The 12612-nt window shown below is 57.9% G+C and overlaps 1 protein-coding gene across 1 annotated transcript in view; it reads right to left on the minus strand.

Moving 5' to 3' along the window:
- CRTC1 (CREB regulated transcription coactivator 1) overlaps positions 1-12612 on the minus strand; it is a 99563-nt gene that overhangs the window by 31957 nt on the left and 54994 nt on the right. Inside the window, exons 2-5 of the mRNA XM_031659047.1 lie at positions 6547-6663; positions 5414-5461; positions 3613-3750; positions 2264-2506 (exon numbers count right to left, since the gene is read on the minus strand). Coding sequence (XP_031514907.1) covers positions 2264-2506; positions 3613-3750; positions 5414-5461; positions 6547-6663 — 546 coding nt within the window. The remainder of the gene's footprint in view (positions 1-2263; positions 2507-3612; positions 3751-5413; positions 5462-6546; positions 6664-12612) is intronic.

Here is a 12612-nt window from a genome sequence, read left to right on the forward strand (position 1 = left end):
AAGTCTCGCTTTGTCGCCCAGGCTGGAGTGCAGTGGCGCAATCTCAGCTCACTGGATGCTCCATCTCCTGGGTTCACGCCATTCTCCTGCCTCAGCCTCCCGACTAGCTGGGACTACAGGCGCCCACTCCCACGCTGGGCTATTTTTTTTTTTTAATATTTTTTGTAGAGATGGGGTTTCACCAGGGTTTCATCCATTAGCCAGGATGGTCTCGATCTCCTGACCTCGTGATGCGCCCGCCTTGGCCTCCCAAAGTGCTGCAATTATAGGCGTGAGCCACCGCGCCCGGCCAATCAACTTTAAATAAGTCAGAGAATCTGTGACTTAAGAAAAAATAGATCGGGCGCGGTGGCTCACACCTGTAATCCCAGCACTTTGGGAGGCTGAGGTGGGCAGATCGCCTGGCATCAGGAGTTCAAGACCAGCCTGGCCAACCTGGCGAAATCCCTCTCTACTAAAAATACAAAAATTAGCTGAGCGTGGTGGTGTTGACTCGTAATCCCAGCTACTCGGGAAACTGAGGCAGGAGAATCGCTCGAACCAGGGAGACAGAGGTTGCAGTGAGCTGAGATCATGCCATTGTACTCCAGCCTGGGTGACAGAGTGAAACTCTATTTCTTTTTTTTTTTTTTTCTGAGACGGAGTCTCGCGCTGTGTCACCCAGGCTGGAGTGCAGTGGCGCGATCTCGGCTCACTGCAAGCTCCGCCTCCCAGGTTCACGCCATTCTCCTGCCTCAGCCTCCGAGTAGCTGGGACTACAGGCGCCCGCCACCACGCCCGGCTAGTTTTTTGTATTTTTAGTAGAGACGGGGTTTCACCATGTTAGCCAGGATGGTCTCGATCTCCTGACCTCGTTAAGTTTGAGACCAGCCTGCAATGTGGTGTGACCTTGTCTCTGCAAAAAAAAAAAAAAAAAAAATTAGCTAGAAGCAGCGGAGGGATGATTGAGTCTGGGAAGTCAAGAATGTGCTCAGCTGTGATCACGTCATTGCACTCCAGCCTCAGTAATAGAGTGTGACCATGTCTCAAAAAAAAATTATATATATATACACACACACACACGTTTGTGTACGTATGTATATGTGTGTATATATGTATAGTTTTAACTGTTTTTGAGTGTACAGTTCTGTGACATTAATTCATGTGCAACCATAATCTATATTATTGTATGTTTTTATATTAACTATATTATTGTTATTTTAGGCCTTTGAGACAGGGTTCTCACTCTGTGGCCCAGGCTGAACTGCAGTGGCATGATCACAGCTCACTGCAGCCTTGACCTCCTGAGCTCAAGCGATTCTCCCACCTCAGCCTCCCAAGTAGCTGGGAATACAGGCACACATACATCTGGCTAATTCTCTCATTTTTCGTAGAGATGGGATCAGGCTGGTCTTGAACTTGTGGGCTCAAGTGACTCCTGCGTTGGTCTCCAAAAGTGCTGGGATTACAGGCACATGTCAGCCACTGTGCCTGGCCTGTATTTTCCTAATCTTCCATCCTAAATGTATTAATATAATTTTATCAGCCTGGCACGGTGGCTTACGCCTATAATCCCAAAGAGCTTGGGAGGTCAGGTGGGTAGATCATGAGGTCAGGAGAGACGAGACCATCCTGGAGCACACGGTGAAACCTCGCCTCTACTAAAAATACAAAACAAAATTAGTTATGGGCTGGGTGGTGGGCGCTGTAGTCCCAGCCACCAGGAGGCCGGGAGGTGAGAATGGCATGAACCCGGAGGTGGAGCTCGTAGTGAGTCGAGATCACACACCCCAGCCTGGGGATAGAGCGAGACTCTATTCCCAAAAAAAAAAATTTACATCACATTTTCAGCCGCTGTTGAGTAACATGGGTACCTTCTCTGAATACAGCATTAAGTAGGAAAGAGCAAGCTACAGTGCTGAATATGTGGTATCGTCCCACTTTTTTTTTTTCTTGCGATGGAGTCTCACTCTGTCACCCAGGCTGGAGTGCAGTGGCTCGATCTCGGCTTAGTACAACCTCCACCTCCCGGGTTTAAGCGATTATCCTGCCTCAGCCTCCTGAGTGGCTGAGATTATAGGCACACGCCACCACGCTGGTGAATTTTTGTATTTTTATTAGAGATGGGGTTTCACCATGTTGGCCAGGCTGGGCTTGAACTCCTGACCTCAAGTGATCTGCCTGCCTCAGCCTCCCAAAGTGCTGGGATTACAGGCCTGAGCCACCACGCCCGGTCCTACTTTTGTTATTTTTTAAAGTCTAAATGGGGGGAAGGGAAATGTTAGAAGACCCTCCCAAAGCTGGAACTCTGTCTTTCAGGGTGAGGGCTAATATCTAGAAACTTCCGGATGCATCTTAGTTTGGTCATTTTTATAAGTGACTGTCCTGCTTTTCCACGTGTAACCATGATGACAGTTTGGTTTTGTTTCCAATGAGAAGGGGGCGGGGGGGCTCCAGCCACTGACCTTCTCCAGCTGGTGTCCGCGGGTGGCGAGAGGTACACAGTGCCGTAGGGGCAGCTGTCGGCGTGAGTGTGAGTTAAGGGGGCAGTGCCGCTGGCTGAGACCCCGCCTCCATCAACACACTCTCAGCCAGGGCTTCCTGCCCCCCGGCTGGCTGGTTGGGCTCAGCCTGAAGCCTGCAAACAGCTGGGACCAGTAGGGCGGGGAGGGGGGCGGGAGGCGTTTCCTGCGGCCTTTCCTGCCTGGCTACAAGCAGCCCCCGTTCCAGGGGCTCCCCAGGGGTATGGCCCTGTCCACCTAGCACTCAGCACTCTGCTCCGTGAGCACACGTGCGGGCTGCACCCCTTCCAAGGGAGGGGGTTCTGGGCCATGAAAGTGGGGCCCGTGGGGGCGCTGGGGAGTCTGAGTTCAGCTGACCCCGGTCTGGACTCTCCATCCTGGGCTGACGGGGTGGCTCCCGAGGCCCAAGGGCTCGGTCTGGGGCCCAGCTGGTCGAGCTCCCCCGGCCCACGGAAATGAGAACCGGAGAACAAGCTTCTCTGTTCTGGAGAGCTGGGGGATCCCGGGAGCAACCCGAGGCCGCTCAGACTCTGGTGTTGCGGGACCCAGCTGGCTGAGCACCAAGGGGCGGCTGAGTTGTGGGGGGAGGGGGACTCTGGCTGATCTCTGCTTGACCGAGCTGCAGAGGCAAATTTTACTCCTGTCTTATAGAGATGGAGCCTCCCTTGGATGCGTCCAGATCTCACACAAACCCCCTCAGCCCCACTGCCTTGGCTGGGCTGCCCTCCGTGCAGCGCGCGGGAGAGGCCTCATCAGCTCACAGCTCTGACTGTGGGCTCCCTGCTCACGGCCTTCCTGGCCCCACTGCGCCGCCAGGTGTCTAAGCCCTCTGTGGTCAGGTATCACCTTTCTCAACTCCTGCCTTGGGAGCTGTTCTCTGTGCCCCCTGAGCCCCCAAGTCTGGCCAAAGGCTCTAGGGCTTGTGGCACAGCCTCCTCCAGGAAGTCCCCTAGGCTGCCCTTGAAATCAAGCCTCCCAGTTGGTGCTGCCCTGATTCTGTCGCCAGAGCTGGAAGCAGGCAGCCCTGTCAGAACCTGCTGGGTAAACTTGGGGTCCTGCCAGCACCGACAGGTCCTGGCCCCCCACCCTCATCCTCTGGGGAAAAGGATATCTGCCGTCCGTGTTTGTCCACTGACAGGGGCCGGCGGTGCGGGGAGCCGAGCCGGCCGCGCTCCCGGTACACCCTGTCCACCAGCCCATGGTGCCGGGTGGTCCGGCTGGTGTCCAGGCCCGAGGATTGGAAGGGGGTCTGGGGGAGGAGATGGAAACAGAGAGAGAGAAACCCAAACAATGGTTACCAGCTGTGGCCCCAGCGCTGGCCCCAGAGTCTGATCGCAGGGCCCCCCACTCCGGAGCACCCTCGGCCAGCGCTCCACAGCCTGGGATGGGCTTCTTCCTTCAGCCCCAGCTCCCCGGCTCTCCAAGCACTGGGGGGCAGGGAGGGGGTGTGAGCCGGGGTCCCGGGAGCCAGGGTGGCAGGGGCGTGCAGTGCAGCTGGCATGCACAGGCCAGGCAGAGCGGCACAAGCTCGGGGCCAGCGCCCACCGGGTGCCAGGGGTGTAGCCGGCCTGGGCAGCCCGCCTCCCCAGCCTCACCAGGTGCAGACAGGCCTCCACCCTCTCTCTCCGGGCCTGGCCGGCCTCCTACCCCCACCTACGTCATCCCTGGAGGGGCCTGCCAAGAGACGGCCCAGGGGCTTCCAGCCCAGCACTGTTTCGGGGCCCACCTGGCCAAGCGCGAGTTCCCGGGAGGCTTCCTTGTGGAGCCCAGGGCTGCTCTTGATTGAGACACGGCCCCCACACGCCCTCCCCTGCAGCCTTCTCCAGGCACTCCAGGCACCACCGGAAACAAGTACAGGCACTTTCCGGAGCCATGGCCCACTGCTTGACTGGACGGGGCTTTCTCCCAGCACCTGGGGCTGGCACCGGGCCGGCCCTCCCCAGGCCCTGCTACATGCCCGGCCTCATGCCCCCGGGGCTGCCAGGAGCCCGCCCTGACCCTGTGTTCCCCACTTGCCATCTGACCAGGGTGAGATCAGCAGGCCCTGCCAGCTCTGGATGCAGCCAATCCCCCGGTCCGGCCATCTGGCCCCTGAGCCCTTATGCCTTCTCTGGGCAGCCAGGCAAAATGAGACTCTGATACTAAAGTGAGTCTCCCCTGCAGAAGCCTGTCCATGGCTGGGATCGCTGCTTTGTCCCAGTCTCGGCCAGAGTTCAGGGCTGACTGCTGTCCCTAGCCCTGGGGACCCTCAAGTTTGTCTTTGATCCAGCATGAACTTTGCTGGTTTGGGTCTTTCTGTGGCTCTTGCCCCCAAAAGGCTATGGGCATGGGAGACGTGGGCCTGTGACGATGAGGGTGGGAACTATGCTGTCCAGCGCACAGGCTCCCGAGGACAGGGGCCATTCATCTCCTTCCAGAGATGCCTTGAAACCCAGAGGGGAAACTGAGGCAGCCGAAGCAGAGTCAGAGGTATAATGAAGCGGGGGCTGGCCACGCCCTGGCTCACCACGTCCCGCCTGCTGGCCTGGTTTGGGAAATGCGTGCACACGTCTGTGTGTGTGTGTGTGTTTGTGTTTGTATTTGTGTATGTATACAGGGACAGACCATGCAGCTTTGGGGCACATGCTTGGATTCTGCTCTGCTGGACCCCAGATGGGGATACGCGGCTGTGGCATCTGCCCCAGATGGACCCCAAGAGTCCCCAGGGCCTCTCGACGCGACCATACGCACTTCCCGAGATGGGGGTGCGGAGTGGATCCGTTTCCATTTGGCGGACGGGACACCTCCACCTCCCTGGGAGCCGCGGGGGCGGCCGCTTGGGGAGCTCAGGGATCCCCAGCGCCCACACACGGGTCGGGGTCTTGCAGGCTGGCGCCGGGGACGCCGCGGCCTCAGCCTGGGGGCTCATTTACCAGAGAGACAGGAGCCGCTGCCAGGGCCTCCCCCAGAAATCCGCTGGGCTGAAAATGCAAAGAACCGAGACTTTGAGACGCTGCTGCCTTGCCTGGCCCCGAAGGCGGGATGCGTGGGACCCCCCTAGGCTGTGGGCCTCGGGCAACAAACACCCAACAGGGTCCTGTGCCCCTCGGCCCCACTCAGGCTGAGCTTGGGAGGTGCCCAGAGACAGACTGTCTTCCAGGGAAGAGGGGACAGGAGAAACAGGAAGGGGAGAGACGGGCAAGAGGGGAGAAAACCCAGCCAGGAAGGGCTGTGACAACGAACAGGCCCAGCATCAGTGACGGCCCGCACTCAGTGTGCCAGGGGAAGTGCACCGTGGGGCCAGCCCAAGGATCCCTGCCCTGTCCAGCAGCGGTGCAGGTAGGGGTGGAGCTGGTGGGTGACTCGGGAGGGGCCCCGGCTCCATCTGGGCTTGTCAGTGGCCATGGCTGTGTCTGAGCTGGTTTTCTCAGCCACAGAGTAGGTGTGACCCCCAGGGGGACCTGTCCATGCAGAGCCCATACACCATCCTGGGGGTGGCCCTGATTCACAGGCCAGCTCCCTCGGCCCCACCCCATCCCCATTTCCACCTGCAGACCAGGGACAGGGAAGAGGGCCGCTGTGGGCCTTATCTCCTGTTTACGATAAGGCTGTGCACGGCGGCTGTGCGGCCTGCGGGAGCCGCGCTGTGTGGGCCTCTGCCAAGAAACGTTTGCAGACAAGTGGGGTCAGGCCGCTGGGCCTCCTTCTGAGAATTGCTGGGCTTGTGGATTAGTGAGGCAGGACAGAGCCAAGCCCCAGCGGCCCCGAGCGGTTCCCGCTGCCGCACAGCCGGCCAACAGGTGTAGCGGCTGCCGAAATGCTGGAAGCCAGATGGAGGGCTCGCCTCGGGGTCTGCTGATGGGGAATGGGTTGGGGGGGATCCTGGTACACCCTGGCGGGGCCACTCTGCTTCCTCCAGTTCCCAGGGCAGACAAGGAGAAGGCAGGGGTTGGGTGGGCTCCGGCAACTGTCTGGTGACCCCAGCTGTCCTCAATGTCTGGCCCCCGGTGGGAGGCTGGGGGAAGCTCCCCACCGTGGGGGCAGGGCCAGGGGGTGGGGCACTCACCTGGAAGGGCAGGTCCATGGTACCACTCCCAATCTGGTTCACGTTGGGCAGGGACCCACCATAGTACTGGCCGCGGCTGGGGCCCAGTTGCAGGTACTGGGATTTCTGGAGCTGGAGCTGCGAGAGAGAAGCCAGCAGCTGCAGGAGGCGTCACCTCCCAGGCTCACCCCGGAGTGCCAGCCCCAAAGGCACAAAAAGACCCAAGTGGTAGGATTGACAGCGTAAGTGCAGAAGTTTGCAGGACCTCATGACCCAGATGCTTAAGGAAACCAGGTGTCCCTCCACCAAAAATGGCAGAATCAGAAACCCAAGGTGCCGGGACGGCTCCCCAGGCAGGGCAATGCACCGTGTGGAAACCCATGGCTGCGAACCTAGGGAGCTGGCTGCCTTGCTGCTGACTCGGCCAATCAATGAATGCGCAAGAGAGGCACTGGCGGGCCTGCAGCCTGCCAAGAAGGCCCCTCACCAGCCCAGGGGAGCCATTTCTTATCACGGCCAGAGGCTGTGACTTGGCAGGCCAGGCGGCTTTCCACTGGCCTCAATCAGAGGGAGCTGTCTCAGAAGTGTGGTGATGGCCTTCAAAGGGTGGGACTTGTGATCCTGATGGCAGCCCGCACAGGGCCAGGGCAGCCAAGTCAGTCCCCCAGACCCAGCTTGAGTTCTAGGGGGTCCTGAGCTCCATGTTCCTTCCTCATGGTACCTCCCAGCCTCTTGGGGACTGGGCCCAGCTGAGTGCCTTCATCTCGGCTGCATCCCTGCTTCCCACTCCCTGATTGCATCGGGGCACAGAACCAGGGGCCAGGAGCTCCCCGACTGGTCTCGCTGACTCTGAGCAGGGCTGGAATCTGGCCTCCTCCCCCTCATGCGGTTGACACTGATTTGCCAGTAACAGAGGCCCCTGACCCAGGTGGCACAACCCGAGGCCCTTGGGGATGCTGGTCCATGATGCCTGCCATGCAACCAGGGGAGGCAGCCACCGTGAGGAGAGGCGGGGGCTGGGTAGGCAGGAGGGAGGGGTGATTGTCCCCTCTGGCCCAGCAGGGGCGGTTGCTAGGGTGGATACTGTGTACACAACAAGGCCGACTCGTTCCTTACAAACAGCTCCTGGCAGTGTGTGGAGAGCTGGCCGCCCCACCGCCCCAACTTCCTGGGGGGGCCCTGGACACTGGAGGCGGAAGTAAAGCCCGGGAACTGGCCGCCTGCCCGGCTGAGCACCTCGCCCAGGTAAACAGCTGTTTCCTGTGAGCTGCAGTGGAGCCGATGGTAAGATTAACCTTGTGTGTTATTGGGTGGCTCTCGAGGGTCTGGGGGTCCGGCCCAAGGTCTGTGCTGGGAACCCTTGGTGGCCGGTGGCCGGACACATACACGACGAACACCCAAAGTGTCCTTCCCAGCAGTCACACCAGATGAAACAGGCCAGCTCCGGGCTGCAGCAAGGGGATGGGGTGCAGGGTAGGGGTCCCTCAGCTCCCACCCCACGCCTACCTGGGCATAGGTCGCCTGTGGCCTCCCGTGACCTTCTCCACCCTCTTCCGTGTCCAAGTAGCATGACAGAAACCTGTGCTACGTTCACCTCTCACTGACTGCATGGCCCCAGAGGCGTGACCCCTCCTGTACCTGTGTTCCCCACCTAGAGTGAGTGCTACAGGCGGGTGTGAGAGGGACACACGATGTGTGACACAGCAGGTACTCATGCCACATGCGTTTTCTACATGGGCTGAGCCGCCAGCTCCCAGGAGGCCAGACATCAGGGGCAAGAACTCCCTGGAGCAGCTTTGTTTGCACTATGTCCCCGGGCCACAGGAAACCTGCGATGCAGGGACAATCTACAGGACTGGGGACGCACAGAACTCTCATGGTTCCCAAGCCCTATCTCTGTCCAAACCTTGCCCACAATACCCAGCTCCTGCCCACTTTGCTGTAGGCACTCAGGCTTCGGAGCATAGCGCCCAGGCCAGGAGTGGACACTGAGCAGGGACTGTGCTCTTCTTTTTTTGTTGACGCTGTTTGTTTTTGTGTTTTGAGATGTAGTTTTCACTCTGTTGGCCAGGCTGGAGTGCAGTGGTGCCAACTTGGCTCACTACAATCTCCACCTCCCAGGCTCAAGCGATTCTCCTGCCTCAGCCTCCCAAGTAGCTGGGATTACAGGCACAAGTCACCATGCCTGGCTAATTTTTTTTTTTTTTTCCCTAATAGAGATGGGGTTTTTCACCATGTTGCTCAGGCTGGTCTTGAACTCCTGACCTCAAGTGATCCACCCGCCTCGGCCTCCCAAAGTATTGGGATTACAGGAGTGAGCCATCATGCTTGGCCTCTGCTCTTCTTTTGGGGAAGCCCATGCTCATTCTTGGTTTTGCATGAGTTGTACAGTAAAGGGTTAACCTGGCCCAAAGAGAGGTCTGGCATTTGTCCCCAGCTCCTGGTAGGTGACCTGCAGGAGAATATCATGCCTGATAAGAGTGTCATTGTGTGCCTGAGGCCTTGGGCTATGGCAGAGTCTGTTCACACTGTGGTTTTAGGGTGGGGGTTTGGGCACATCAGCTTGACATCTGGAGGGACTAGAGACAGGTTGGCCATGAGGGTGCTCAGCCACGTCTGTAGGACCAGCCCCCAGTACAGACCCTGGACATGCAGGCAAGGGGAGCTTCTGCAGCTGGCAGTGCTCCATGCTGGGAGAACTGTGCACTGTTCACATCTGCCTCTTCCCTTGGATGAATTTTTTTTTTTTTTTTTTTAGATGGAGTCTAGCTCTGTCGTCCAGGCTGGAGTGCAGTGGCGCCATCTCGGCTCACTGCAACCTCTGCCTCCAGGGTTCAAGCAATTCTCTCACCTCAGCTTCCTGAGTAGCTTGGGATTACAGATGTGCAACACCACACCCAGCTAATTTTTGTATTTTTAGTAGAGACGGAGTTTCCCCACGGTGGCCAGGCTGGTCTCGAACTCCTGACCCCAAGAGATTCGCCCACCTCAGCCTCCCAAAATGCTGGGATTACAGGTGTTAGCCACCACACCCAGCCTCCCTTGGGTAATTTTAATGTGTCCTTTCACTGCAATAAACTGTAAGCATGAACAAAACGGCTTCTGGGGAGTCCCTCCAGTGAATTTTCTAGCCAGAGGGTGGGCACAGGGACTCCTGAGTCTGCAGGAGCTGACTGTCCTCCCCGGCCTAACTGGAACCCCTGGGAGCAGGGTCTTCCTTTCTCTGGGGTCCCAGGGTGGTGGGACGCCAGCCTGGGCTCTGCCCCCACGGACCTCTGGCCTCAGATGGAAGAACTGCCAGATGTCACGGCACTGCAGGCAACATCACAGCTTTTCTCACTGCCACATCACAGTCCCCTGCCCTCCCCCTCCCGTTGTGCTCCCCAAACCACTGAGACCCTGAGGATGAGCTCCACGAACCCAGCAGCCAGCCCAGGGCCCGCTGCTCAGCAGCGCCTGCTGGCAGAATCCACAAGTAAACAAAGATGTGAGGGGGTGAATGAATGAACGAACGCTGCTGCGCCCCCTCCACAGCTGACTTCACAAGCCAGGTGACAGGCCCGTCTGGAGACTGTACAAGCACTTAAGATTAGAACCCAGGAGGCCTCAGGCGGCAGCTTGGCCACCCCCTTCCACAGCTGGCCCAGGCAACACAAGCCACCTCAAGGTGTAACCCTCACTTGGAGCCAGCGGCTAGGATGCCACAGCAGCTCCAGCCTGCCCTACACAGAGGCTCGGGGCTGACCTGGGACTCAGGTGTCCTGTCTCCACACCATCCCCATGGCTGTCAACAAGCGGGGCCACAGGTGAAACAGCTGAGGCCTGGAGAAGGCATCTCATAGGAGTCGGGAAAGCTGCAGCTCCCAGGGCACCCCTCATTCATGGCCTGTGGGCCAGACAGATGGGTATCTGGTCCCAGCTCCCCAGCTGTGACAGTAGACCCCACTGGCGATTTGGAGGGCCCTGCTGAGGACGGGTGGGTGCCCCGCTAACCACACTTTGCCTCCGGCCTCCCCAGCCTCACTCCCTCTAGCCGCCCAAGCCTCAAAGTGCCCCCAGCTTGTCCTTTCCCCGCTGACCCCCATGCAGGGCCTGACAGCCCCTGCTTTAACTTAGAGGGGCATCTCCAACACCCCTGCCCAAGAAGCAGCCCCCCAAGTCACAATCGCACCAGACTCTGGCTTTGTTGTTGTTGTTTTGAGATGGAGTCTCGCTCTTGTTGCCCAGGCTGGAGTGCAATGGAGTGATCTCGGCTCACTGCAACCTCCGCCTCCTGGGTTCAAGCGATTCTCCTGCCTCAGGCTCCTGAGTAGCTGGAATGGCAGGCACACCACCACACCCGGCCAATTTTTGTAGTTTTAGTAGAGACGGGGTTTTGCCATGTTGGCCAGGCTAGTCTCAAACCCCTGACCTCAGGTGATCCGCCTGCCTTAGCCTCCCAAAGTGCTGGGATTACAGGAGTGAGCCACTGGGCCTGGCTCAGCTCTCCTTTCTCTTACAATTAAAGAGAAAGGCCCACCCTAATCCAGGACGGTCTCATCTGGAGACCCTATTTCCAACTACAGTTGACCCTGAGACAACACGGGGATCGGGGAGCCCACCCTCATGCAGTCAAAAATCCAAGTATAATTTTTTTTTCTTTTTATACTTTTTACTTCTATTTATTTCTTCATTTATTTCTTTTGAGACAGGCTCTCACTCTGTCGCCCAGGCTGGAGGGCAGTGGCACAGTCACACCTCACTGCGGCCTTGGCCTCCCAGGATCAGGTGATCCTCCCGCTTTGGCCTCCTGAGTATCTGGAGCCACAGGCATGAACCACCATGCCTGGCAAATTTTTAATTTTTTGTAGAGATGGAGTCTCACTATGTTGACCAGCTGGTCTCCAACTGCTGGCTTCAAGCAGTCCTCCCACCTCAGCTTCCCAAAGTGCTGAGATTAGAGGCATGAGCCACCGTGCCCCACCCCAGTATAACTTCTGACTCCTCCAACGCTTAACTAATAGCTTACTGTTGACTGGAAGCCTCACTGATAATATGGTCAATTAACACAGATTTGGTATGTTCTGTGTACTACTTACTGTATTACAATAAAGCTAAAGAAAATGATACTAAGAAAATCATTAAGGAAGAGAAAATGTTTGCTATTTGTGAAGTGGAAGGGGATTATCCCAAAGGTCTTTGTCCTCACTCCTCACTGTCCGAGGAGGAGGAGGAAGAGGAGGAGGAGGAACAGCAGCAGCAGGAGGACGGCGGCAGCTTGGTCTTGCTGTCTCACGCATGGCAGAGGCAGGAGAGAATCCACGTATGAGTAGATATGTGTGGCTCAAAACCACTGATCCGGCCGGGCGCGGTGGCTCAAGCCTGTAATCCCAGCACTTTGGGAGGCCGAGACGGGCGGATCACGAGGTCAGGAGATCGAGACCATCCTGGCTAACACGGTGAAACTCCATCTCTACTAAAAAATACAAAAAACTAGCCGGGCGAGTTGGCGGACGCCTGTGGTCCCAGCTACTCGGGAGGCTGAGGCAGGAGAATGGCGTGAACCCGGGAGGCGGAGCTTGCAGTGAGCTGAGATCCGGCCACTGCACTCCAGCCTGGGCGACAGAGCGAGACTCCGTCTCAAAAAAAAAAAAAAAAACAAAAAAAAACAAAACCACTGATCCAAGAGTCAACTGTAAGGCCACCTTCCCAGGTTCCAGGAGTGGGGGTGTGGACTACCTTTTTGTGGGACATGATTCACCCCTCTACAGGGCTTTTGAGGGGGTATCAGTACCTGCCACTCTCCAGATGGGAAAACTGAGGCCCCACACACCTGGAACTTAACCCCTGCATGACCAGCATGACTGAAGTCACATGGCCCCTCCTGGGACAAGTGTTACTGAAGCCACCCGATCTCAGATGAGAACTCGCCAGCATCAATGGAGGCATGTGGGAGGCAGATGTGGGCCCAGCTCTGATGCCACAAGCTGACCGCAGGGACCCCTGCTCCTGATACAGCCTGCACCGGGACTCCCTCACACAAAGTCCTACCTCCGCACCTGACCCTTCTACAGAGCCCTGTGTAAAGGTGGCTTCTCAGGCCTCCGC

This window comes from Papio anubis, chromosome 20 (assembly GCF_008728515.1).
Source record: "Papio anubis isolate 15944 chromosome 20, Panubis1.0, whole genome shotgun sequence".
Taxonomy (NCBI): Eukaryota; Metazoa; Chordata; class Mammalia; order Primates; family Cercopithecidae; genus Papio; species Papio anubis.